Source organism: Nyctereutes procyonoides, unplaced genomic scaffold (genome assembly GCF_905146905.1).
Source record: "Nyctereutes procyonoides isolate TBG_1078 unplaced genomic scaffold, NYPRO_anot_genome, whole genome shotgun sequence".
Classification (NCBI taxonomy): domain Eukaryota; kingdom Metazoa; phylum Chordata; class Mammalia; order Carnivora; family Canidae; genus Nyctereutes; species Nyctereutes procyonoides.
In genome coordinates this window covers 62,745,123-62,771,161 of record NW_026575046.1, presented here as the reverse complement: position 1 = coordinate 62,771,161, position 26,039 = coordinate 62,745,123, and the positions used below count along the sequence as shown (strand labels likewise).

Here is a 26,039-nt window from a genome sequence, read left to right as displayed (position 1 = left end):
GATCCCTGGGTGGCGCAGCGGTTTGGCGCCTGCCTTTGGCCCAGGGTGCGATCCTGGGGACCCGGGATCGAATCCCACATCGGGCTCCCAGTGCATGGAGCCTGCTTCTCCCTCTGCCTGTGTCTCTGCCTCTCTCTCTCTCTCTGTGTGTGACTATCATAAATAAATAAAAAATAAAAAAATAAAAAAAAAAAGATTACTTAAAAATAAAATCTTAATAAAAGATGAAACAGGTTCAGCCAGGCAGAGTCCCTAAAGCAACTAGGCAAAAATCAAGCAGGAATTATTATTGCTATTATTATTATTGTTATTATTATTAAGTGAAATCACCCTGGATGGTGTCTGACATATAATAGATGTTCATAAATGTTAGTTTCCTTCTATTAGCTCACTCTTTCCTACCTCATTTTACAGATAAGGTATCTAGATGCAAAAAAGTTTAGACTGTTTTAAGTCATCTAAGGAGTTAATATTATTGAAACTAAGCTCCAAGAATTTTGACAATCAATTCACTGCTCTTCACCATATCATACTGTTTTTCCTTAAAGTTAAAGGATGGGTTAAAAATAAAGCTCTTAAATCCTGCCAGGGTTTAGATTTAAAAATGTTTATTATAGATTTTTTTTTTACCATTCTTAATATATTTTGAAGACTTATTTCCTTATTCTAGTTATCAGAAACATAAATTGTGGATAAATTTGATCGGTTATTTAAAATAATAAAAATTCTCACGGTGTCTGGGTGATTCAGTGGTTAAGCATCTGATTCTTAATTTCCATTCAGGTCATGATCTCATGGGCTCCCTGCTCAGCTGGGAGTTTGCTTAAAGATTCTCTCCCTCTGCCCCTCTTCCACTTGTTCTTTTTCTCTCTTTCTCTCTCTCAAATAAATAAGTCTTTTAAAAAATAAAAATTCTCTGTTTTCTGGGTATTAGTTTTCAGTATTATAAACAGACTCTAAAGAAATATTTTTAATGTGAAATAACTGCAATTTTTCTTAATATTGTGAGCAGTCATCCCTAGAATGTGATCCTTTACTGTTTTATGTATATGTTTCACTGTTTCATTCAGGTGTATCATGTAGATTATAATATAAGAGAGACAGCTACTCAACACAAAATCAACACATAATGGATGAAATAAGATGTCTATGAAAGGACTTGAAAGATTAAATGTAAAAAAAAAAAAAAAAAAAAGAAAGAAAGAAAATAGATTAAATGTTAGCCAAACCAGAAATAGAAGAACAAGCAGAATTAGACTGGATGGTCTAACACCATGCTTCAGAATCACTTGAGAGGCTTTTTAAAAATGCAGATGTCAAACTTCTATCCAGGCAGGGATTGTGATCCAGTTGTCTTGGGGTGGGCATGGGCAGTGAAACAGGTATGTTTTTAAACTTCATGTTATTCTAATACGTAGCCAAGTTGAAAAGCATTGTATATATAAATTCCTTGGAGCATAGGCAAAGGAGGAGTCAAAGGCTTTTTTTATATCCCTCTTTGTGCAGGAGATAGAGAACCTGGGAGATAGGAACAACTTTTTCTAGACAGATACTCTTTGAGGCACAGACATTTTACAGTAAGTCTCAAAAGAATCTGGATTAAATTTTGCTTAAAATCATCTGCTTTTCTTTGCTTGATTGCTTATTCTATAAGTAACATTCTGATTATTAAATTAGCTTAATTAAATTCTCTCTCTCTGTCTCTCTGTCTCTCATGAATAAAAATAAATATCAGTCAATCAATCAGCTTCCTAAGACTTCAGAGTTTTGAAAGAGTCTGCCTGGAACAAGATTCTTGAGTATTCCTTCTAGACACTGAAGTAGCATTCTAGTTTATCTATCAGTACCTTCTAGATTGCTGTTAGTCTCCCTTGGTTTGATCAACTCTGGGGTAATGACAAGATCAAGTTTTGAATCTTTGAGGCTGGTTACCAGATCCTGATTCCTTATGAATTTATCAAATTAGTAACCAGGGGTTATCTCTTGGCATTTAGACATTCTGAATTTGTTGGTGTAAAACTGTCTGAAGACCTGAAGAATTAAGATCTTATTTTTAAGCAACCTCTACACCAAACATGGGGCTCAAATTCACAACTCCAAGATCAAGAGTCACATCCTCCACTGACTGAGCCAGCCAGGCACCCCAAGAGTATACTCTTAATGAAATAACTAGTGTAAAGGGAGAGGTTTTTGTTTTGTTTCTAATAATCCTGTTTAAAGGGCATTGGGGCATTAGGTTATTATTTTGATTGCTACTTCATTTTTTACACATTTATTTATTAAAAATTTTATTTATTAAAGAGAGAGAAAGTATGAGCAGGGGGGAGGGGTAAAGGGAGAGAGAGAGAGAGAGAAGCAGGCTCCCTGCTAGTAACAGAGAGCATGAGCTGTATCTCCCCTTTCTTTAATTTGTAGTGTGCTATTTGTCTACTTTATTCCACGCTCCCACCCCACCATGGGTAGTCTGGTGCGACTGGGCCCACACCCCCTTCATTTTCCCCATGCTCCTGGGAGACCTGAGGCTGGCCGGGAGCCATGGGACACTTGTCTACTTTCTTGTTCTTGATAGAGTTGAACCTACTTAATAGATGAAATAGCCAGATGAGAGTCTTTGTTGTGTTTATATTATTAACAGGACATTTTATTGTTTAGTCTTTTTCCACTGGCACAATGTGCTTGATTGAGAGATAAATCATACAGCTTACTGAAATAAAACATGTCATTCATTCCAAAGATAATGCAAGATTATATGCATATAATGAAAAGAGCAGATGAAACCATATCCTGCTTAATTAGTTTCCCAGGACATTGAAGGAAATAGCATAAATTTACTTGCCTTACCTAGAATTGAACTAAAATGTGGAACTTATGAGAGAGGTTGAAACCTTGGGTACTTCACTTGCTTTGAAGGATAATAACTTGGAAGACTGAAGGGCCCATACTGGTATATTCAGTTAGGGTTCAGTTGCAAGAGATAGAAACTCCTAGGCTCTGGGCTGGGTTGCTAGGAATGACTTCTATAATAAGATTTGAAATGGTGTGCCAAAAGTGCTACCTTTGCCATAATCAGCAAAGGTATTAGAATTAGACCAGCTTGGAACTGTTGGTTTAAGAACATACCACTTCACCAACAACAAAAACAGACAACTCAATTAAAAAATGGGCAAAGGACTTGGATAGACATTTCTCTAAAGAAGATTACAGATGTTTAGTAAGCACATAAAAAGATGGTCAACATCACTAATCATTATGGAAATCAAATAAAAACCATAATGAGATATCCCTTTATATCCATTAGGATGACTGTTGTTAGAAAAGAAACAAAATAGCAAGTGTTGGTGAGAATATAGAAAATTGGAATACTTGTACATTGCTGGTAGAAATGTAAAATGATACAGATTCTTTGAAAAATGGTATGGTGATTTCTGAAAAAAGTAAGCAGAATTACCAAATGACCCAGCAGTTCTACTTCTGGGTATATACCTAAAAGAAGCAAAACAGGACTTGAGCAGGTATTTGTACTCTCATGTTTATAGAACCATTATTTGCACTAGCCAAAAGTTGAAAGCAACCCATGTCTATTGAAGAATGCATGGATAAACAACATGTGATCTATGCATACAATGAAATACTATTCAACCTCAAAAAGGAAGGAAATTCTGTCACATGCTGCAACATGGGAATCTCGAAGACATTATGCTAAGGAAAAAAAGCAGACAAAAAGACAAATATGTATGATTCCACTTATATGAGGTACCTAGTATAATCAGATTTATAAAGACAGAAAGTAGGCTTGTGGTTGTTGCAGGGTGAGGAAAGAGGAGATAATGGGTTATTTAATGGATACAAAATTTTCATTTAGGATGATGAAAAAGTTCTGGAAGCAGATGGTGGTGATGGTTGCACATCCATGTGAATGTACGTAGCAAACACACACAAAACAAAGAACATAGCATCATATCTGATGCAGGTGTTGGAAAGCCAGTATTGCTGCTCCACAACTAAAGCTGCTTCCTTACACCCAATGGTTAATGAAAACCGGAGAATTATGTGCACACACACACAAAACCAATATTTACATGGTCTGTCTTGTAAATAGCCAAAACTTTAAGGAAAATGGCTCCTACTTTCTGCCTTCTATATCTAATGTCAGAGCTTCTACTCACATTTAGAACACTAGTTGCAAGGGATCCTGGGGAATAATTTTTAGCTTTTCAACCTCTGTAGTAGCAGAAAATGAGAAGGAAATTGGAAAAGATACTGAGCGCCAAATTCATCATATTTGTCACGGATATTGAGTCACTGGTGATTCACAGAAGGTAATGTTCCTTTTAGTTAAGTTGTTCTCAGTGGTGGCCAGATTGTCCTGCAGCTGGTGATACAGAGGTAGGGTGGAGCACAACAAATAGCTTCAACAAGGAGGAGCGGGGGAAGAAGTTTATTGATATTCATTATCTCCTTTTGCTATTTTGGACTGGTTATACTCAGTTTGTCAGAACTAACATACATATTTGCAATTTTAATATAGTAGAACATACCTGGTTTATTTATATTTTTGCAGAGACTTGGGTCACTCTAATGGAATGCATTAAAGGCATATTAATTAAAGAATAGCTACACTACTGTTAAGAAATACCAGATTTAAAGTTCTTATGATGAGCTTTTTTCATTTTTTTTTTAAAGATTTATTTATTCATTCATGAGAGACACAGAGAGAGAGGCAGAGACACAGACAGAGAGTGGAGCAGGCTCCATGCCGGGAGCCCGATACGAGACTCAATCCTGGATCCCAGGATCACAACCTAAGCCAAAGGCAAGCACCCAACCACTGAGCTATCCAGGCGTCCCTCATTTTATTAAGTATGGCGATAAGGTCATTATAGGAAATGCACTAAGCTCTTTTGCTCCCAGGCTGGTGAAATTTCTAATTAGTATGAACTAAATTCAGAGAGAAAAGAAATAAACATGCTAGTAAATAAAAGAGTTGGGCTGAAAATTACATTTTTTTTTATAGGTTTCAAAAATTTCTAACCAGAGTCCACCCATAAGATAGCTTTTGTTCCACTCGGTACAGAACAGTCAGCTCCTTTTGTTTATCTGTCATCTAGGACTTGGAACTGTTTGACTAATGCTTATTGATAGTGAGATTCTGCAGGAGTGGACTATTTATTCTCTCCGTGCCTTGATGACAAAACACTTTGATAATTAATTTCTTAATAGCTCATGATTTCAGAATAAACTTTAAAGTTTTATCTCAAATTGAAATGTTTCCTTTATACATACTAATTACATTTTAGATAAGTACAAGCTTCGCACACAATGCTTTTTAATGTGAATCAAGCTTTAATGACATTAGTATGTGAGCGCTTAGATTTTTTTTAACACTTCAGATTTTTTGATAACAGTTATTCCACTCCTAGAAATTTAATGTAAGACTCAGCAGTCCTGTTTGTAGTAGTAATAAAATTGTGAACAATTGCCAACAATGGAGAGATGGACAAACTATTGTATAGCCATAGAATGAAATGTCCTTTTCAAAAGATAATTTTTTTTTTTTTAAATTTTTATTTATTTATGATAGTCACACAGAATGAGAGAGGGAGGCAGAGACACAGGCAGAGGGAGAAGCAGGCTTCATGCACTGGGAGCCCGACGTGGGATTCGATCCCGGGTCTCCAGGATCGTGCCCTGGGCCAAAGGCAGGCACCAAACCGCTGCGCCACCCAGGGATCCCTCAAAAGATAATTTAATAACATTAGATAGAATTCTTATAATAATGCTAAGTAAAATGAAGCAGAATTATTTGTGGTATGATTTCTCTTTATAGGAAATTCTGTGTGAAAGAGATCTATAACAAATCATAATACTTCTCAAAGGTAATTTTAAAGTTACATTTTATTATTTATTTATTTATTTATTTATTTATTTATTTATTTATTTTATTTGATTAATTAATTTATTTATTTGAGACGGAGAGAGAGAGAAACAGGCAGAGGAAGAAGCAGGCTCCATGCAGGGAGCCTGACGTGGGACTCGATCTGGCGTCTCCAGGATCATGCCCTGGGCTAAAGGTGGCGCTAAACCACTAAGCCACTGGGGCTGCCCTAAAGTTACATTTTAAATGTTCTTCAATGGGGATGCCTGGGTGGCTCAGCGGTTGAGTGTCTGCCTTTAGCTCAGAGCGTAATCCCAGTTCGGGGATCGAGTCCCACATTGGGCTCCCTGTGGGGAGCCTGGTTCTCCCTCTGCCTATGTCATTGCCTCTCTTTGTGTCTCTCATGAAAAAATAAATAAAATGTTAAAGAAATTAAAAAAAAAAGTTCTTCAATGAATATATATTGCTTTTATGTATTTTCTTTTTGTATTATAGAAGTACATTGCTATAAAAGATTCAAACAGTGCAGAAATTTGCAGACTAAAAACCATAAAAGACCTTCAGTCTCCTGCCTAGACAAATGAAGTACAATTTATCAACTTATTCTTTTATAGTATCATAGCTAAGAAATCTTGACCTAACCTAAGATCAGAAAGATTTTCTCTTATGTTTTCTTCTAGATGTTTTCTAATGTTAGATTTTTAGATTTGGTTTATAGATCCATTTAGGGTTACTTTTTATATGTGGTGAGAGATATGGATTGATTTTTCTTGCATATGGATATCCATTTTTTCCAATACTATTTGATGAAGACTACCCTTCATTAAATTGTCTTTGTACATTTGTAGGAAATTAGTTATTTTTTTATGTAAGTCTGTTTCCAAATTCCCCATTCTCTTCCATTTGTTTATCTTTATGCCACTACCACTTTGTCTTGATTTAGGGTAGTATGATAGACAGAATTTTAAAATGACCTCCAATGACTGTTGTATAATAATGAACGGGACCTGTAAACTGATGGGCTATCAGTGCTGTAATTAGATTATGTTATATAACACAGTTGACTAAGAAACAGAGATTATTCTTGGTGGACCTGACTTAATCAGGCCAGCCCTTAAGAAGGAATATGTTTTTCCTGGAGAGATTCCGGGCACAAGGGGAATTCAACATAGGAGAAGCTGCTGGTTATCAGAATAAGAAGAGGCCACGTACAAGAAATGTGGATGGCCACTAAGTTTAAGGTAATTTGCTACATAGCAGTAGAAAATAATGTATGGTAATTCCTATTTACAGTTCCCTTATTTATTGTATGGTAATTCCTATTTACAGGTCCCTTCCCTTAGCAAATTACCCCAAGTTGAATGAACTGCTGCTTTAGGATTAATTTTGCCCCACTGCTGTAGCAAGATTTTCCTGTGCACTTTACCCCAATGCCCCATGAATTGTGAGGTTTTTTTTTTTTTTTCCAGTCTTTGGGGTGGACACTTTTATTGGTCTTGTATATATACTGGGTGGTTCTTTTTTTCTGTCCTGTTTTGTTTCCTCATGTATATGTGATCAGTATTCAGCTGCATATTCAAGGGAGAGTCTCTGCAGATCTCTTGGGTTCTGTCTTAGTCTTTTTGGCTTATTATAACAAAAATACTGTAGACTGAGTGGCTTAAACAAAATACGCTTATTTCTCACAGTTCTGGAGGCTGTAGTGTCCAAGATTAAAGCCCAGTAGATTTGGTGTCTGGTGAGGACCTGCTTCCTTCTTCGTAGTCATATCCTAGCTATGTCTTTAGATGGTGGAAGGGTGATAAAACTCCCTAGGATATCTCTTATAATAGGGAACTAAACCCCCATTTATGGGGGTTCTGCCCTCATGACTTGATCATCTCCTAATTTGTAGCCTAGGATTTCAACATTCGAATTTTAAGGAGACACAAACATTCAGTCCGTAACTAGTTCTGTGCATCTTTCTCCTCTCCGGTATTCTATTTCATGAACACTAGCCACCTGGATCTCCCCAGACTCTCAGCTCCATCTTCTCAACTCAGCACGTCTGCCAGGCCTCACCCATTTTGTGTCTTGTGCCACGCATGACTTGGAAACTCTGAAGGCAGTAAGCTGGAGCAATAGAGTTCACTTTGTTTCCCATCTCTCAGCAATCTTTTTTGTCCAGTGCCGAATGTCTTTTTTTTTTTTTTTTAAGATTTATTTATGATAGAGAGAGATTGAGAGAGAGAGAGGCAGAGACACAGGAGGAGGGAGAAGCAGGCTCCATGCCAGGAGCCTGACATGGGACTTGATCCTGGGACTCCAGGATCGCGCCCTGGGCCAAAGGCAGGTGCTAAACTGCTGAGCCACCCAGGGATCCCCCCAGTGCCAAATGTCTTGAAGCTGGTGTTTCTCCCACCATATATTTTGTTTATTATTTAGTTATTTGAGGTTGAAGGGTAATTATGTCCCTCTTATATCTTGAACAGAAAGAGTCCCTTTAACTGATAATTGATTCATAATAATTATTGATTAAAGCTGAAAATGTTCTGGGGCACCTGGGTGGCTCAGTCCATTAAGCTCTGGCTCTTCATTTTTGGCTTGGGTCATGAGATAGGGTCCTTCATTGGGCTCTACACAGGATGTGGAGCTAGCTTGAAATTCTCTTTGCTCTCCTTCTGCCCGTCCCCTCATCAAAAAACAATAACAACAACAACAACTGAAAGCTGAAAGTATTCTTAAAAATTTAACTACTAACCTATTTCTTAATTTTTTGGATTTGTGTGAAACTTACAGCTGTCATAGGTTTGTTCAAAGTCTCCTGTTTGATGTAGTTTCTATGGCACAACATAAATATTAAATTGACCCTAAAGCCTTTTATCATCTTTTTAATATACCTCTTTAGTGCAGGTTTTCACAGGGTTAGCTAAATATAGTCTCTAACTATATGCAGTAGCATACAATTAAAGGACATGTCCTGACCTGATGAAGCACATCAGTTGAGTGTGTCATGTTCTTAGGCCATTGCCACAGCAGCCTTAAAGACTTCCAGAAGGCTTCCTTGTGTAACTCATATTTTCTAGCAGCTAAAACACCAGCTTCAAAGCCTATTTGTTAGCCTGATTGAGGATATAGAGAACTGGTGATATAAGACAGCAGTGGCAGCGAGGCATGAAAGAGAAGATCATTTTCAGCAGTGTATGAGACATACTGAAGGATAATGCTACAAGGATGGGAGTGACTTGGAATCCGTTGGTGGTAAGCTATTCGAGAACAGAGAAAGGCAGCAGAAGAAATCGGGCCTTTTTGTGTGAGATGAGCTTCCCAAATTTACACATTGTAACTGCTGCAGAGTTTGTAGCATGTGCTTATTGGATATTCAAAGATAAAGTAATGTATTCAGAGCATATCTTGGGGAAAACACATGTATGTAGTAAGTGGGATGAAACATCTGAGTATATATGTATGAACTAAAACATAGCAAAATCATATTTTAATGGAATTTAGTATATATGTAAAATGATATGCATTAGTGTGTATAAAATTCAATGTTAAACTGCATAAAATGTGTAATTCCATGGCCTTGGGGATGGCAATGTAGCTAAAAAGAGCTGGATAAAAGCTTTTTGTAGTTCTACAGCATATAAGAATTAGCCTTTTAAAACATACAGATCCTTATAGTCGGATGTGTTAATTAATTTCCTAAGACTGAAAAGCTGTTGTGGATTGATAATATGAAAACTCTGTTTGGAAACAAAATATGATTTAAGGCTTCCAAGAACTAGGATTGCTCTTTAGTAATTAAGAAATATTTAGTCAGTGTTTCTTGCTGGCTGAATATTTCTGATGGTGTAAGTGGTACTCCTGTAGTTAAGTATCTGCGTTTTTCAAGTGATTATGAATCTTCATGGAAAGAGTTTGTGTGGATATGGGAAGAATGTAGAAGAGTAGCTGTTTTTTTTTTTGTTTTGTTTTGTTTTTTGTTTTTTTTTTACTTTTCTCAGCATAAGTAAGCATAGAAGATTTTTCATAGCCAAATATGCATGTTAAAGGAAATGATAAACACTAAAAATCAAGAATTATTTCATCTGGGAAGAGGAGGTGGGGATGATATCAGAGTCGTATTCACTTGTATTGATGTTTTGTTTTTGGCTTTTTAAAGCAAACTTTTAAAATATAGTTTAACTTATTTAGAGAAAAGTGTAGATTGTAAGTATATAGTTTCTTTAATTTTTACAAAGTGAACATACCTGTATGACTAATAACCAGATTAGGAAATAGTACATCTGTATTGGAATTATTTTCTATTTTTTCAAGCTGGGTAGTGAGCACATAGGTATTTCTTGTATCATTCTTTATTGTTGTTGTTTTTATGCTTTAAAGTTTGCCTACTGTGTATTTAAAAAATCATCTCAGAAGGAAATATGATCTTTAGAAATCTGGAAAATGTCAGAAAACCCACATGCTTTAGTAATTGAGAAAAGTACTTTAGGGAAATAGGTTTTTTTGTTGTTGTTGTTTTTGTTTTTTTTTTAATGTAGGCCTTTGTCTCCTGTGTATCTCATAAACTTGATAGAGGCCCAAGTTGCTAAAACTTTTAAAATGGAAAAAGAAACATAAACAGAACTATGTGGATCAAAGTAGTAAAAATTATTAGTACTTTTTTGAAACAGTACATTATTGACCTTTTATAATCACAATACAAAGTTTGGGTCCTCAAATATATGAGTATATCGAAATGACAGTTTTCTTTTGAAAATTTTACCACTGAATTCTCAGTGGTAGTTTAAGAAGAAATTGATTATTCAGTTCTATAATGGTATATTCAAAGTATAGAAAGAACTGAGCTATTAAGATATTTATAGATATGTATATCTAGTTTACAGGCTTTGTGTTGTAGAAATCATTTGTTTAGTGGATAGAAATATATTTAAGGGGTTTCCTAAAACTAGTTATCTATCTGCTTTTGTGACATTTTTTGTTTTTGTTTTTGTTTTCTCATTTTGGAGGAGTGGGAGATAATTTTTCCATCAAACATGAAGATTTCTGAAATTTGTTTGTTTGTTTGTTTATTTATTTATTTATTTATTTATGATAGTCGCAGAGAGAGAGAGAGAGAGGCAGAGACACAGGCAGAGGGAGAAGCAGGCTCCATACAGGGAGCCCGACGTGGGACTCGATCCTGAGACTCCAGGATCACGCCTTGGGCTGAAGGCAGGCGCTAAACCACTGAGCCACCCAGGGATCCCCTCAACACTAGGCTTTTCTAATTTGTGATTGCTGTGGTATGGAAAAGCCATTTACAGAGTAATTTTTTATAAAAATGTTTAGTCATTAGCCTTCCTTCTGCTGTTGGGGTTATATGCATAAAATTATTAGAATATTAATTACTGAAAAACAATCATCATTGAGTAATTTTTGTTCTTTTTACTTTCTTCTAGAAGCCAATAGATCAATGTAGATAAATTATTTTTTCTGATATGTTTACATATATTTGGTCTTAAGGAGTTCTTAAGACACACTGAAGTTTTTTTTTTTTTTTTTTTTTTTATTTATGATAGGCACACAGTGAGAGAGAGAGAGGCAGAGACACAGGCAGAGGGAGAAGCAGGCTCCATACACCGGGAGCCCGAAGTGGGACTCGATCCCGGTTCTCCAGGATCGCGCCCTGGGCCAAAGGCAGCCACTAAACTGCTGTGCCACCCAGGGATCCCAACACACTGAAGTTTTTGTTTTGTTTTCCCTGGACAGGCAGTGGAGGAGGAAATGGCTGTTCCTAATCACCTCTGCATTCGTCGCTGGACTACCAAGCATGTAGCTGTTTGGCTGAAGGATGAAGGCTTTTTTGAATATGTGGACGTTTTATGTAATAAGCACCGACTTGATGGAATCACATTACTAACTTTGACTGAATATGATCTCCGGTCTCCTCCTCTGGAAATCAAAATCTTAGGGGACATTAAAAGGTTAATGCTCTCAGTCCGAAAATTGCAGAAAATACATATTGATGTTTTAGAAGAGATGGGATACAACAGTGACAGTCCCATGGGTTCCATGGCACCTTTCATCAGTGCTCTTCAGAGCACAGAGTGGCTCTGTAATGGGGAGCCTTCACATGACTGTGATGGACCCATCACTGATTTGAATTCTGATCAATACCAGTACATGAATGGTAAAAACAAACATTCTATTCGAAGATTGGACCCAGAGTACTGGAAGACCATATTGAGTTGTATATATGTTTTTATAGTATTTGGGTTTACATCTTTCATTATGGTAATAGTCCATGAGAGAGTGCCTGATATGCAGACCTACCCACCACTCCCAGATATCTTCTTAGACAGGTAAGTTTTGTTTCTAGTTGCCTGCCAAGTTTGTAGAAACTTGCTGTAACAGCAACAATGGTAATGTATTTATGACAATTATATTGTTTATTATTTTGGTTTACACATACTTTCCATTTACTTTATCTGGTAATATATGAAGGTATGCTTTGAAGTTGCCTTTTTGTAATTTAACAAATTTAAAATTTGTAATTTAAACCTTAAGCCTAGATGAGTGGGAAAGGCTACTGCTTAATTTATTTTTTTATAGCTGTATTATAGCTCCTTGATCATTTCAGGTTATAAAAGGTTTTCCTGGAATGTTGTCTATAATAAATGGAATTTGGTTACCTTTTTTTTTTTTAGTTTTTTCTTTTAATTTTTTTTATTTATTTATGATAGTCACAGAGAGAGAGAGAGAGAGAGAGGGAGAGAGAGAGAGAGAGAGGCAGAGACACAGGCAGAGGGAGAAGCAGACTCCATGCACCGGGAGCCCGACGTGGGATTCGATCCCGGGTCTCCAGGATCGCGCCCTGGGCCAAAGGCAGGCGCTAAACTGCTGCGCCACCCAGGGATCCCTTTGGTTACCTTTTTTAATGATGAACGGGTTTCAGCTTTTCCAAAAATGTGGGGAGGGCTCCTATATCACCAAATCAATTGGAATTATCAAAAATAATATACACTGAATTATTGATAGTATCTTCTTGTTATGAAATGCAGAATACATTAAAAAGAATATAGTATATGCATATGAAAAATAAGAATAGAATGAAATTCAAAACTCTTAGTTTTTATTTTGGTAATTTTTAAAGCTTTTAAAGTTTGTAGAGATTTGTTTTTATAAAATATTTTATGCTTCTGAAAGTGTCCTATTGTATATGTTTTTTATTTTTTGTATATGTTTTTTAAAATGAAATGAATTAAAGTATGTGTGTTAAGATGGCAGAATGACATATATATATATATATATATATATATATATATATATATATATATAACATTTTGTTCCTCAAACCTACATTTCTGGAAGTTTATTTTTTTATTTTTATTTTTTTCATTTCTGGAAGTTTAAAAGTAGATGAATGAGTGACAACTAACAGACCTAAAATAACTTAATTCTAAAACAGCAGTTAGGAAAACTGAGCCCAGTCTATGTTGCAGATTTCTCAAAGCTCTGGATACTGCAGGTGAAAGGATGGTGCTAAAATAAGAAGAATCAAGTGAAAACTAATGTTTAAGAAACTATTAGATCCCTTTATCTCCTCCCCAACTATAAACAGAAGAACTTAAGGAAGTAAGGAAGAAAGCATGTGGATATCTGAGGAAAAAAATATTCTAGGCAGAGGAAACAGTAAGGTGGAAAAAATCCTGAATTGGTAGTATACTTACCATGTTCAAGAAACAGCAAGTGAGAGATAGGGAGATCAGTTGGAGATGAAGTCTGAGAGGAGACAGGAATTCAGATAGTATAGTGACTTGTAGACCATTGTATGGACTTTAGCTTTCATTCTGAACGAAAAGGGAAGCCTTTGCAAAGTATTTAGGAGAAGGGTAAAGTGATCTAACTTCATTTTAAAAGGTAACTCTAGTTGTGTTGAGAATAGCCTGGGTGTGGATGTGGTGTGGGGAAAGAAGGGATTGAATTATTGAAGTCATCTAGACAGAAATAAGGTGAATTATATGAAGAGTAGTGGGAGAGATGATGTGAAAGAGTCAAGTTCTCTGCATATATTCAGAAAGCACAGACAACAAGACTTGCTGATAGATTTGCATATAAGGTGTAAGAAAAAGAAAAGTCAAGGATTAGTCTAAGGTTTTTTACCTGAGCACCTGGAAAGATGGAGTTGCCCTTTATAGAGATGGGAAGACTGTGGAAGGAGCTGACTTGGAGAGGAAAATAAGGGTTTGGTTTTGGACATGTCAAATTTGAGATACCTTTTAACTAAATCAAATGTCACAAAAGAAATGGAAAGATAAGTTGGAGTTTAGAAAGATGTAAGCTGAAATTTGGAAGTTGCCAGAATAGGTAAAGCCATGATGTGAAATAAGGTCTTCTAGAGAATGAGTTTTGAAAGGGAAAAAGATTGAAGGTGGAGCCCAAGAACATGATCGTGTAAGTCCAGAAGTAAGGAGAAAGAAGGTAGTATCCTGCAAGCCAAAAAAAAAAGTATTATAAGAGGGTAGAAATAATTAATAATTAGCTGTGTCAAGTGCTGCTGAGGGATCAAGTAAAATGCAAATAATTGACCACTGGATTTAGCAACATGTGACCTTCACAAGAGTTAATAAGAGAAAAGCTAATTGTAATATGTTCAAAAGAGAATATGAGACTTAGTGGAATTTACCTAGATATATATCCACAAATATGAAATAACTTATGTATAAAATTATTCATTGTGACATTATTTGTAGTAACTATAAATATTGGAAATAATCTAAATGCTTATCCATGGAAAACTGGTTGAATATAGTACATCTATATAGCAGAGTACTATTTAATCATAAAGAAGAGTAAGGAAGATTTCTCAGAACTGATATGAACTGGTTTTAAGTGTGGGGCAAGGAAAGTATAAAATGAGTGAAACAACTCTTATTTCATAAAGCAGGGGAGTGCACAAAACCAATGAAAGCATGTCAAAAGAGCCAAACTGGGACAATTAGAACATCAAAAAACATAATGATGGTAATGGATTCTAATATATTGAATAAGAATCTGTGAATACATAGTGATAAAAAATGGTGGGGTAAGAGGGGAAATTCCTCAATAATAATACGAATAAACATAGCTGGCCTAATTTGGAACATACAACATAGTAATTGATTCAGGCAAGTTATCAGTGGATGCTAAAAGCTTTAGGTAAGGGCAGCCCCTGTGGCTCAGCGGTTTAGCGCCGCCTTCAGCCCAGGGCGTGATCCTGGAGACCCAGGATCGAGTCCCGCGTCGGGCTCCCTGCATGGAGCCTGCTTCTCCCTCTGCCTGCGTCTCTGCCCCTCTCTCTCTCTATGTCTCTCATGCATAAATAAATAAAAATCTTAAAAAAAAAAAAAATAAAAGCTTTAGGTAAAAGGTCAAGGATATTCACATAATCTGAAAATATCTCACATATTAATTAATTACAGGGAGAATAATTAAGTATTCTTAATTGATGATCTGGCATGCATCATTTTAGCCAAATGATCAAATGTTAGCATTACAGTGTGACAAACTGACATGTGCATTGGATGTGATGTTCACATTACCTAATAATCTTGCTCCCCAAAAATATAACCTAAATCTAATCATGAGGAAATTATCAGACAAATCTTTGGACTTTCCAAAAATGTCGATGTAATAGCAAACAAAAGCCAGACAGAGGGATATTGAAGAACTGTAACCAAGAGCATTGGATTCTATATCAAGAAAAAATGAAAGCCATTTTGGATATAGTTAGGAAAATTTGAATATGGACTGCGTCTTAAATGATATGTAACACTTAATCAGTGTTATAGTATCCTAGGTGTAATAGTGTATTGGGTTATGAAGAGGATATCCTTGTTCTTTTTTTTATTATTCAAGTTTGTTTATTTATTTATTTATTTATGAGAGAGACAGAGACATAGGCAGAGGGAGAAGCAGGCTCCCTGTAGGGACCCTGATGCAGGACTTGACCCCAGTACCCTGGGATCATGACCTGAGGCAAAGGCGGACACCCAACCACTGAGCCACCTAGGTGCTTCAGGATATCCTTGTTCTTAGGAGATACACGTTGGAGTATTTAGGAGAGAAGTGTCATAATTTCTCTACCTTTTTTGCAGGGGGTGGGGCCTGTCTCTTCTAAAATTGTGTGTGTAAGTATGTATATAAAGAGTGAAATAAACAAATATGGAAAGGTACCTGAGTGGCTGAGTTGAGTTGGTTAAGCATCTGCCTTCAGCTCAAGTTATGGCCTCAGGATCCTGGGATAAAGCCCCACATCAGGCTCTCTACTCATTGGGGGAGTCTACTTCTCCTTCTCCCTCCCCCTGTTCATGCTCACTTTCTTTCTCTCTCTCAAATAAATAATTTTAACCTTAAAAAATTAACGTAGGGGCACCTGGGTGGCTCAATTGGTTGAGCGTCGGCCTTCAGCTCAGGTCATGATCTTGAGGTCCTGGGATCAAGCCCCATGTCGGACTCCCTGCTTGCTGAGGAGTCTCTAAATAGTTGATGCATTTAGATGAAGGGCATAAAGTATTCTTTCAACTTTTCATACCCCCAGAAAAGTTTTAAAAAGTGGGCAAAGAACTGATGAGAGAGAACAAGAGTGGGAAAAGAGAAGTTGGAAATAATCAAGTCTTACAAGTTTTTCTGTAAAGGTAGCAGAGAAATGGAGCTGTAGCTTGGGAAGAGGAGGGAAAGGATGTAGAGTCACCAGGGTTTTAGTTTTGGATGGGCTATGTTATATAGTATGTTCTATTGATGATAAGAATGAACCCAATTTGAGGGGGAGGGAAATAGTACTAGAGGAAAGAGAGGATATGGTTTTCATGTCCTTGAATAAGTGAAAAGAGATGGGATCTAGTGGGTGGGAGAGGCTGATTTTAGGCAATGGGCTGTTCATGACCGTTTATCCATGGCAAGGAGAAAGATAGAAAATATAGAAGCGGAAGTAAAAGTTTGCTAGGATGGTGGTGGTGGAGCATGAGGAAATGCTCTCCTGATTGTTTTTATATTCTCTGTGAACAGAGTTAGAAAATGGAGAGAAGGATGATGATTTGAGGAAGAAGAATGAGGTATAAAATAGTCCTCTATAAGAGTGAATAGACTTGTATGATATAGTAGCAGCACTGACAGCCTCCTTGAAGTTAGTAATCATATTGGCATTGTGGGTTTTTCCTTCCTCAACCGCACACATACAAGTATGGAGTAGGTAGATGATTGAATTTAAGCAAGATTGAAGTTTTGCTAGGCAGTATAATGAAGGAAAAACAGGCAAGGGAGTGATTGTAATGACTGACCATGGACTCAGGTGGCTAAGAAGGAACGTGAGGATATGAGATAGGTGAAGGACAGTGAAAATGTTATAAGATCAGTGGGTTTTAGGGCTCAAAATTATCAGTGTTGGAGTACTAGAAGACTTAAACTGAAAAGAGAAAAGGCATTGGTTAGTATAGGATTCGTTGAGATATAATTGAGATTATGAAAGACAATCTTCGGATAAGATCCAGGTTATAATCTTGGGCATGGGCATTGAAGTAGAATAAAAGACAAAGTCACAGGAGGGGAAGGAAAAAGAAGTGAGTGAGAAGAATTCAAGTTAAAATAGAAATAGAAGTTTTGGAGAGAGTGATAGTGAACTAGAAGCTGGAATCTTGAAGAAATGAGAAAATAGATGCTCAGGTTCTATAGATGACTATAACTGTGGCGTAGTGGGAGAAAGGAGGAAAACTGCCCTGAAAGAGAAATGAGGATCTTATTTGTAAAGTGTTCAATTCAGTAGTTTTTAGTGTATTTACAGAGTTGTGCAGCCATCACCACTAATTCCAGAACCTTTTCATCACCCCAAAAAGAAATTCCTATCCATTATCAGTCCCATTCCATTCCCTCCTCCCTCTGTTCCCTAGCAACCACTAATCTACATTCTGTCTCTGAATTTGTCTATTCTGGACATTTTGGAATCGTACAATATGTGGCCTTTTTTTGTGATTGACTTCTTTCATTTAGCATGTTTTCAAGATTCATCCATATAGTAGTATGTTATCAGTAGTTCATTCATCCTTATTACAGAACAATATTCCATTGTATGATAATACTATATCTCTTCATGAGTTGATGAATGGTTAGTTGTATCCACTTTTTTTTTTAAGATTTTATTTATTTATTCATGAGAGATACAGAGAGAGAGAGAGAGAGAGAGAGAGAGAGAGAGAGAGGGAGGCAGAGACACAGGCAGAGGGAGAAGCAGGCTCCATGCAGGGAGCCTGATGTGGGACTTGATCCTGGGACTCCAGGATCAGGCCCTGGGCTGAAGCCAGGCACTAAACCGCTGAGCCACCCAGGGACCCCCTGTATCCACTTTTTGGCTACTACAAATAATGCTGCTTGTTAACATTTGTGTACAAAGTTTTATATAGACCTATATGTGATTTTCAGCTTGCGATGGGGATTTGAAGCCAAATTTTGCCTCTCTACAATGCTGCCCACTACAAATCTTCATGCTCTTAAGCATTTAAGCTTTATTCATAGGAGGATAGTAGCAGGTACTGTCAGTGTTCTCTCTATACACTCCCAGATCTCTTTTTCATTTTCTTGCACACGGATACTCCCAAAATCCAGCAGATGTGTCTGTTGGAGAGCTGCATCCGGGCTGTTGAACACATTTTGCCTGCTTGCAGATAGAGGCAAACGTGCTTAGGAGTTTACATCCCTCCAGCAACAGCCCTTAACCATTGACTGATGAGTTGAGACAAAGATTTTATTTCTCTTCACACTAATTGGGACAACTTTTAGGTCAGACCTACACTGTCTCCCAAATTCCACACAGGATTGAGCCGTAGTTAACCTTTAACATAGCTTCTCCACTAGACTTTAATATCTCACCCTTGCCTTGCTTCCTTTGCCTTCCTGATCTCATTTCCTCAGTATACTAAGGTTTTCTCTTGGGAACATTCCTACTCCCTTTCACACTGATCTTTATTTCAGAGTCTGCTTCTGAAGCTATTGTCACACACTTCCAAGACCTTTAGCACATCATGATTAGAAAATTAGAAGGAGATAGGGATGTGTCTGTAGGCAGGCCCACTTAAAATAGTGACAAGAGAAGAACCAGAAGCACTTAAAAAAGCAAACATAAATAACGGAAAAACTAGTCTGGAGCTTAACCTTCATTTCTCAGTAGTCCCTGAAGTCATTACCATGTTCAGTGTAATAATCAGTGTTCACAATCATGATTGAATTACCAAAGAAAATTAAATTTTTATCCAGAAAAAAGAGGCATATACATGTATAATACATTTTAGAAAACTTTGCATCAAAATAAATGAGATCTTGAATAAAAATTTCCTCACAACACTTCACTAAAACAACAGTAAAAGGAGATGAAGGGGAATCCTATAATCCCATTAATTAAGAACAGTGATCATGAAAATTTGGAAAGTAGAGAGCTGTAAGTGCCTATTGTAAGATTAGGGATGGTGACCAGCAATGTCCAAGAGGTGAGTTTATTTATATTGCAGAGTTCTAGAAAAACTCCCAAAATAGGTGACACCAAGCATCTTTCATGACCAGGTACAGATAAATATGGGAGAATTGATTGAAAAGCAATTTAAGAAACTTAGACCTTCTCTATTTTTTTTTAAGATTTTATTATTTGAGAGAGGAGTAAAAGAGCACGAGCTGAGTGAGGAGCAGAGGGAGAAGTAGGCTGATCCCAGGACTCCAGGATCATGAACTGAGTTGAAGGCAGGCGCATAACTGACTGAGCCACCCAGGCACCCCAGCCCTTCTTTATTCCAACAGAAGATAGGTGGTAGATTCTTAAGACTAGTTAAATGTGAGGGACTCTGGACTCTGGGACACCATGCCCAGATGAGAAAAAAGATGCCTGTTTTCAGTATATTTTCAATGTAAACTTACATACTGATCACTGAGATTTCTAGCTCCCTTAAGTAGCCAGACTTCCTATATGCAAGTCCTCTCCTTGGAAAACCTGCACAAGTGAAAGGACTAGAGATACCATGATAGGGAAGATATTCCTATCTCATCAATCAGACTTCTGCTCTATTCTGCTCCATCACTCTACAGTGAAACCCAAAATGTGACAAGCTCAGTCTATGCACACAGAGCATCAAATTATTATTCTTTAGTACTTGACTGCCAAATATGAATGGTCAGTCAAGAATGACCAGACATTTAAGGAAAACAAACCAATGCAAACAGAAAAAAAGCAAAGTAGAAACACAAAATAGAAAGCAGAAGAACACTTCAAAAAAAAAAAAAATAACCATATTCTGACAGTTAAGAGATGTTGTATTTTATAAGACAGGAACAGTAGGCTATAAAAAAAGGAAAATTCAGAGAAAGAAATTTGGAAAATAAAAAATGAAAGTAGAAATTTAAAATCCAACAGAATAATTAAAACATAGATTTGACGAAATTGCCCAGTATATAGAACAGATGAAAAAGTAGAGGAGAGGGGCTCCTGGCTGGCTTATTCAGTGGAACATGCAACTCTTGATCTCAGGGGTTGTGGGTTCAAGCCCCACACTTGGTATAGAGATTACTTTTTTTAAAAAAAACTTTAAGAAAAAAGAGAGAAAAAGTAAAATCAGTCCAGTTGGCCCAACAGTGAACAAATATGGGTTCTAGAAAGAATATGTAGAGAAAAAAGGAAGATAATATTTAGGATATAATACAAAGAAATTTCCCAAATTCAAAGGATATGACTTTGCAGATTGAAAGGGCCCTTAACTAAGCACCCAGTACAAGAAATGGAGAATTTCAGAACACTGATTCAGAGTGAAGATCCTAAAAGCTTCTTTTTTTTTTTTAATTTATTTATTTATGATAGTCACACACACACACACACAGAGAGAGAGGCAGAGACACAGGCAGAGGGAGAAGCAGGGATCCCTAAAAGCTTCTTAAGTGACAGAACAAGTAACATACAAAGATTAGAAATCCGAATAGCTTCAAACTTCTTCTTTACAACAGTGGAAACTAGAAGACAAGAGCAATACCTTTAACTTTCCGAGAGAAAGCAAGGTCTAACCTAGAATTCTCTGTCCAGACAAGCTACCAGTTAGTTAAGGCTAAACTTACCAAGGAAATGTTTAATTTTGCAAGTCTCAAAATATTTACTTCCCGACTCCACAGAAAAAAACTGATAACACCTGACAAGGATCCAGAGCACCTGATACTCTCATACATTGCTGGTAGAGATGCAAAATGATAGAACTGCTTTGAAAACAGTTTAACAGTTTCTTAAAAAGTTAAACATATTCTTAACATGGGGCACAATAGTTTCATTCCTAAGTGTTTACCTAAGAGGAATAAAAACATAATCCATGCAAAGACTTGTAATGGTCTTTATTCAAAACCACCCAAAACTGGATATATCCAGATATCCATCAAATATCCAAAAATCTACCAACCAGTGAATGGATTAAGAATTATACATGGATTGGGGATCCCTGGGTGGCTCAGCGGGTTTAGCGCCTGCCTTCGGCCCAGGGCGTGATCCTGGAGTCCTGGGATCGAGTCCCGCATTGGGCTCCTTGCATGGAGCCTGCCTCCGCCTGTGTCTCTGCCTCTGCCTCTCTCTCTCTTTGTGTCTCTCACGAATAAATAAAATCTTTAATAAATCTATAAAAGTTATACATGGAATAACATGGCTGAATCTGAAATATATTATGTGAAGTGAAAATAACCAGCTACAAAAGGTACGTAGATTCCATTTGTATGCCATTCTGGGCAAGGCAAACCAATATAGGACAGAAATCAGTTGAGTGGTTGCCCTAAGACTAGAAATGAAAGGGGATTGACTATAGAAGGACACAGGGGAACTTCTTTGGAGTGATGAAAATATTCTGTATCTTTATTGTGGTAGTTGTTCCATGACTGAATGTTTGTCAAAACTCATTGAACTGTATAGTTAATGGGTGAATTTTTCTGGTTGTTAATTAAATCTCAATAAAACTAACATTATTTATTTATTTTGAGAGAGAGAGCATTAGCATGGAGAGAGGCAGAGGGAGGAGAAGCAGACTCCCCACTGAGCAGCGAGCCTGATGCAGGGCTCGACCCCAGGACCCTGGGATCATGACTTGAGCCAAAGGCAAACACTTAACTGACTGAGCCATCCAGGTGCCCCTTAAAACTAACATTAAAAACAAGTTTAAGGGTGCCTGGGTGGCTCAGTCAGTTGAGCATCCCAACTTTTAGTTTTTGCTTGGTCATGATCTCAGAGTTGTGAGATGGAGCACAGTGTGGGTCTTGGAGCTGGGTGTGGAGCCTGCTTAAGGTTCTCTCTCTGCCCTTCCCCTTGACTTAAAAAACAAACAAAACAACCAAGTTTATTCTTCATCTTGTCTTTCTCAGAAAGTGGAGGATATACATCATCAAAACTAATGAGTAGGGGTGCCTAGGTGGCCTTCAGCTCAGGTTATGATCTCAGGGTCCAGGGATCAAGCCCAGCATTGGGCTCCCTGATCAGTGAGGAGTCTGCTTCCCCCTCTTCCTCTGTTCCTCCCCCCACCTGTGTATGCTCCCCCCTCCCCAAGTAAATTTAAAAAATCTTAAAAAAACAAAACTTAAGAGGTAAACAGAAAAAGAGAACATGGGTTCAAGAAACAAAGAGTCTAATACAGAAAGGAATTTCCAAGACGAAGGTCAAGTTTTATTTCAAAAAGCCATACAGGAAAACTAGAAAATGCAGCCATACAAAATTGGAAAAAAAAGAACTCTAGGAGGAGAAATTTACCTTAAAAGGAAAAATTGAAATTGGTAGACCAGTTTGAAGATGAATGGTGATAGGCACACACAAGAAACAGCGAACTTAAAAATATATATATATATTTTTAGCTGTAGAGAATATAAGAATTTCTACTACAAGAAAGAGATTTGATCATTGTTCTCTCCTGACTCAGCTACAAATGATATATACAAACTTACGTTAAGTGAAAGCCAAAATTATTATTTTTTAATGGTGAAACAATATTGAGAATAGGGGAGAAAAAATGAAGTGGGGGGTAGGGAGCTGCCCAAATAAAACACATGAATGAAAGTGATTGCCTCTGGGGAGCAATAATTAGGTAACGAGTGGGTCAGAAAACTTATTTCCATACTAAACGTTGGGAAATGTTTTGCATATATTTATATATATATACACACATACACATTTATAGATATACATATATATATTCATATACATCTATTTTAATGTTCATTTTTATTTATTTAAATAGTTTATTCATGAGAGACACAGAGAGAGGCAGAGGGAGAAGCAGGTTCCTCACAAGGGAGCCTGATGCGGGACTCGATCCCCAGACCGGGATCACGCCGTGAGCCAAAGGCAGATGCTCAAGCTACCCACGTGTCCCTTAATGTTAATTTTTAAAGTTTATATGGCTAAAAGTCATTTAAAGGAAACTTTCTTTTAAAGATGTATTTATATGGGAACATGCAAAGGATGAATCTCAAGGAGGCTCCACCCTTAGCATAGAGTCTAACTTGAGACCCAATCTCAAGACCCCAAGACCTTGACCTGAGCTGAAACGAAGAGTCAGATGCTCAGCCGACTGAGCCACCCAGGTGCTTCAGGAATCTGTTTTATCTGAAAATTTCTGACATGTGAAATAACCCTTCCCCCAGTTATACCAGATATAAAAGGCAACAGTAGATTAAAAATACAGAAGAGGTGTCTTTTTTCCTGAGGTGTAATAGGTAAAAGACAAGTCCCTGACTAAAAATGATTAGCTCTCTTCACTTACTCTGATTAAGGTTTGGAGTAGACTGTTAATATCTTTCTTTCAGGTTTTATGTTTTCTTTTTAATAAATAACTTTCCTTAGCTATAAAATTACACATCGTGTAAGAATTTTAAGTGGAGGGATCCCTGGGTGGCGCAGCGGTTTGGCGCCTGCCTTTGGCCCGGGGCGCGATCCTGGAGACCTGGGATCGAATCCCACGTCGGGCTCCCGGTGCATGGAGCCTGCTTCTCCCTCTGCTTCTCCCTCTGCCTGTGTCTCTGCCTCTCTGTCTCTCTCTGTGTGACTATCGTGAATAAATAAATAAAATATTTAAAAAAAAAAAAAAAAAAAAAGAATTTTAAGTGGAAATGTACAAAGAATAAAAATAAGACAATAATCCTACCACCTGAAGATGACCTGTTTGTACTCCTTGCCACCTTTACCCTGTTCCATCCTCTATCTTCTTTTTCTCCTTCTCCTTCTCTTTTTATGTATGTATTTAGTTTTTAAGATTTTATTTTTAAGTAATCTCTACATGCAACATGGGGCTCAGACTTACAACCCTGAGATCAAGAGTCACATGCTCAACCAACTGAGCCTGCCAGATGCCCCCCCCCTTTTTTAAATTAAGAAATGTGACATGTATTTTACTAGTGAATAACCACAGGAGCTGTGAAGAAAGATTTGGTGAAGAAAGAGGAATCAATGGAAAAAGAGAAGAAAATGGATATAAAACAAAGGAGGGCAGAAAGTAATGAAGGAATAAATCAAAACAAAAACTCTTTCTATTTATTTATTTATTTATTTATTTATTTATTTATTTATTTATTTATTTATTTATTTATTTATTTATTTATTTATTTATGATAGGCACACAGTGAGAGAGAGAGAGGCAGAGACACAGGCAGAGGGAGAAGCAGAGGGAGAAGCAGGCTCCATGCACCGGGAGCCCGACGTGGGATTCGATCCCGGGTCTCCAGGATCGCGCCCTGGGCCAAAGGCAGGCGCCAAACCGCTGCACCACTCAGGGATCCCCAAAACAAAAACTCTTATTTACTACCTCTAAAACAAAACCAAATTTATTATAAGAAAAAAAGAAAAGAGGAGTCAATTTCAAGCCCTGATTCTTCAATTAGCAAGAGTGAAACTTTTCCCATTGATGTTGATGTTTGTGGGCAGTTCTGTATTCTGGGATACCATACTACAGGGAGGAAGAAAAGGGTTGTTAACTTCTTCACAGAGAATCATTATTTGGGAATCACAGACAGCAAAGAGGTTTTGGTAAATGGAATACTTTATGAAACAATCTTTCCCCCCAGTTTCTTTAAATATCATCTCCTAAAAGAGATAAAAGTTATAGAAGGCAATTTAGAAGAGTTCTTACTACAAAGAGTGTCATTTACGTAATACGCTTCTTGTCAGTCCAAAATGTAATTTTTTTCTGTTCCAGTGTTCCTAGAATTCCATGGGCCTTTGCCATGACAGAAGTATGTGGCATGATTTTGTGCTATATTTGGCTCCTGGTTCTTCTTCTTCACAAACACAGGTACCTCAGTTACTCCATTAAAAGACAAAATATTTTGACTGTCTTGGATAAAGTTCATCAAACCTTGTTTCCCCCTTTTGTAGTTTCCTTGTTAATTTCCTTCTTTCTTCATTATGAAAAATGTTTTGGGTTTGATCAACAAGAAAGTCCCTGTGCAGTAATACCTGCGTATTTAGCAGTATTCTGCAGGCAAAGATCAGAGATGGTGATGTTCAGCCATGAGCCAACAGCTGACAGTCTAGCCGTAACTTTCTTTGGAAACAAATCGGAAATGTCACTTTCTGTTGAAGAATAGAAACTCCTCCAAGGACAGTCTTTGGTCAAGGACAGTATTTGGGTGGAAGAAATTCTCTGCTTGGAGGAGGTCCAGTAGAAAAGGGATTATTTGCACACCATGTACATCTAGTCAGTGTGGTTTAAGATGATACAGGAAATTGCTGTGTGGGGAAAGTGCTTCTTTGGCACTTTCATTAAGAAATATAAAGGAAAGAGTTTTTTTTTTTTTTAAATTAATAAGTAGTAAGGGGAGGCTTCTTTCCTGTGCTAATGAGGGGAAATTATTTAAAAAGACATAATGAAAAAATTTCAAGAACTATAAAGTTTGTGGATCTGCTATCCATTGTCTGTGGACACTGATGAGGAATAGGTACACTTTCTTGAATTTTTTATCCTTTCTCCTCAACAGGGAATGCTTTCAAGTAAACCAGTGAGGGGCTTTAGGTCCTAAGCAGCAGGTATTCCGTTGCTTTGAAGGTGAAAAGAAAGGTTGATGATTGCTATTATTGCCAAACTTTTAGGCTGTATAATGCTTCGTTCTTTCCCATTTTCCAGAAATATTTTAAACTCTGGATTACTTAAAACTAGAGGTGGTTTAAAAACGTATAATA

The 26,039-nt window shown here is 37.1% G+C and overlaps 1 protein-coding gene across 4 annotated transcripts in view; it reads left to right on the top strand.

Annotated features, from left to right (window-relative positions):
• Window positions 1-26,039, top strand: part of SAMD8 (sterile alpha motif domain containing 8) — a 50,005-nt gene that overhangs the window by 12,370 nt on the left and 11,596 nt on the right. For 3 of the 4 annotated variants that reach the window (XM_055325292.1, XM_055325291.1, XM_055325295.1), the window contains exons 2-3: window positions 11,609-12,201; window positions 25,057-25,152. In XM_055325292.1, the coding sequence (XP_055181267.1) occupies window positions 11,609-12,201; window positions 25,057-25,152 (689 nt within the window). Of the gene's footprint in view, window positions 1-8,878; window positions 9,116-11,608; window positions 12,202-25,056; window positions 25,153-26,039 lie in introns of those variants that run through there. The other variant, XM_055325294.1, reaches the window with a different exon arrangement.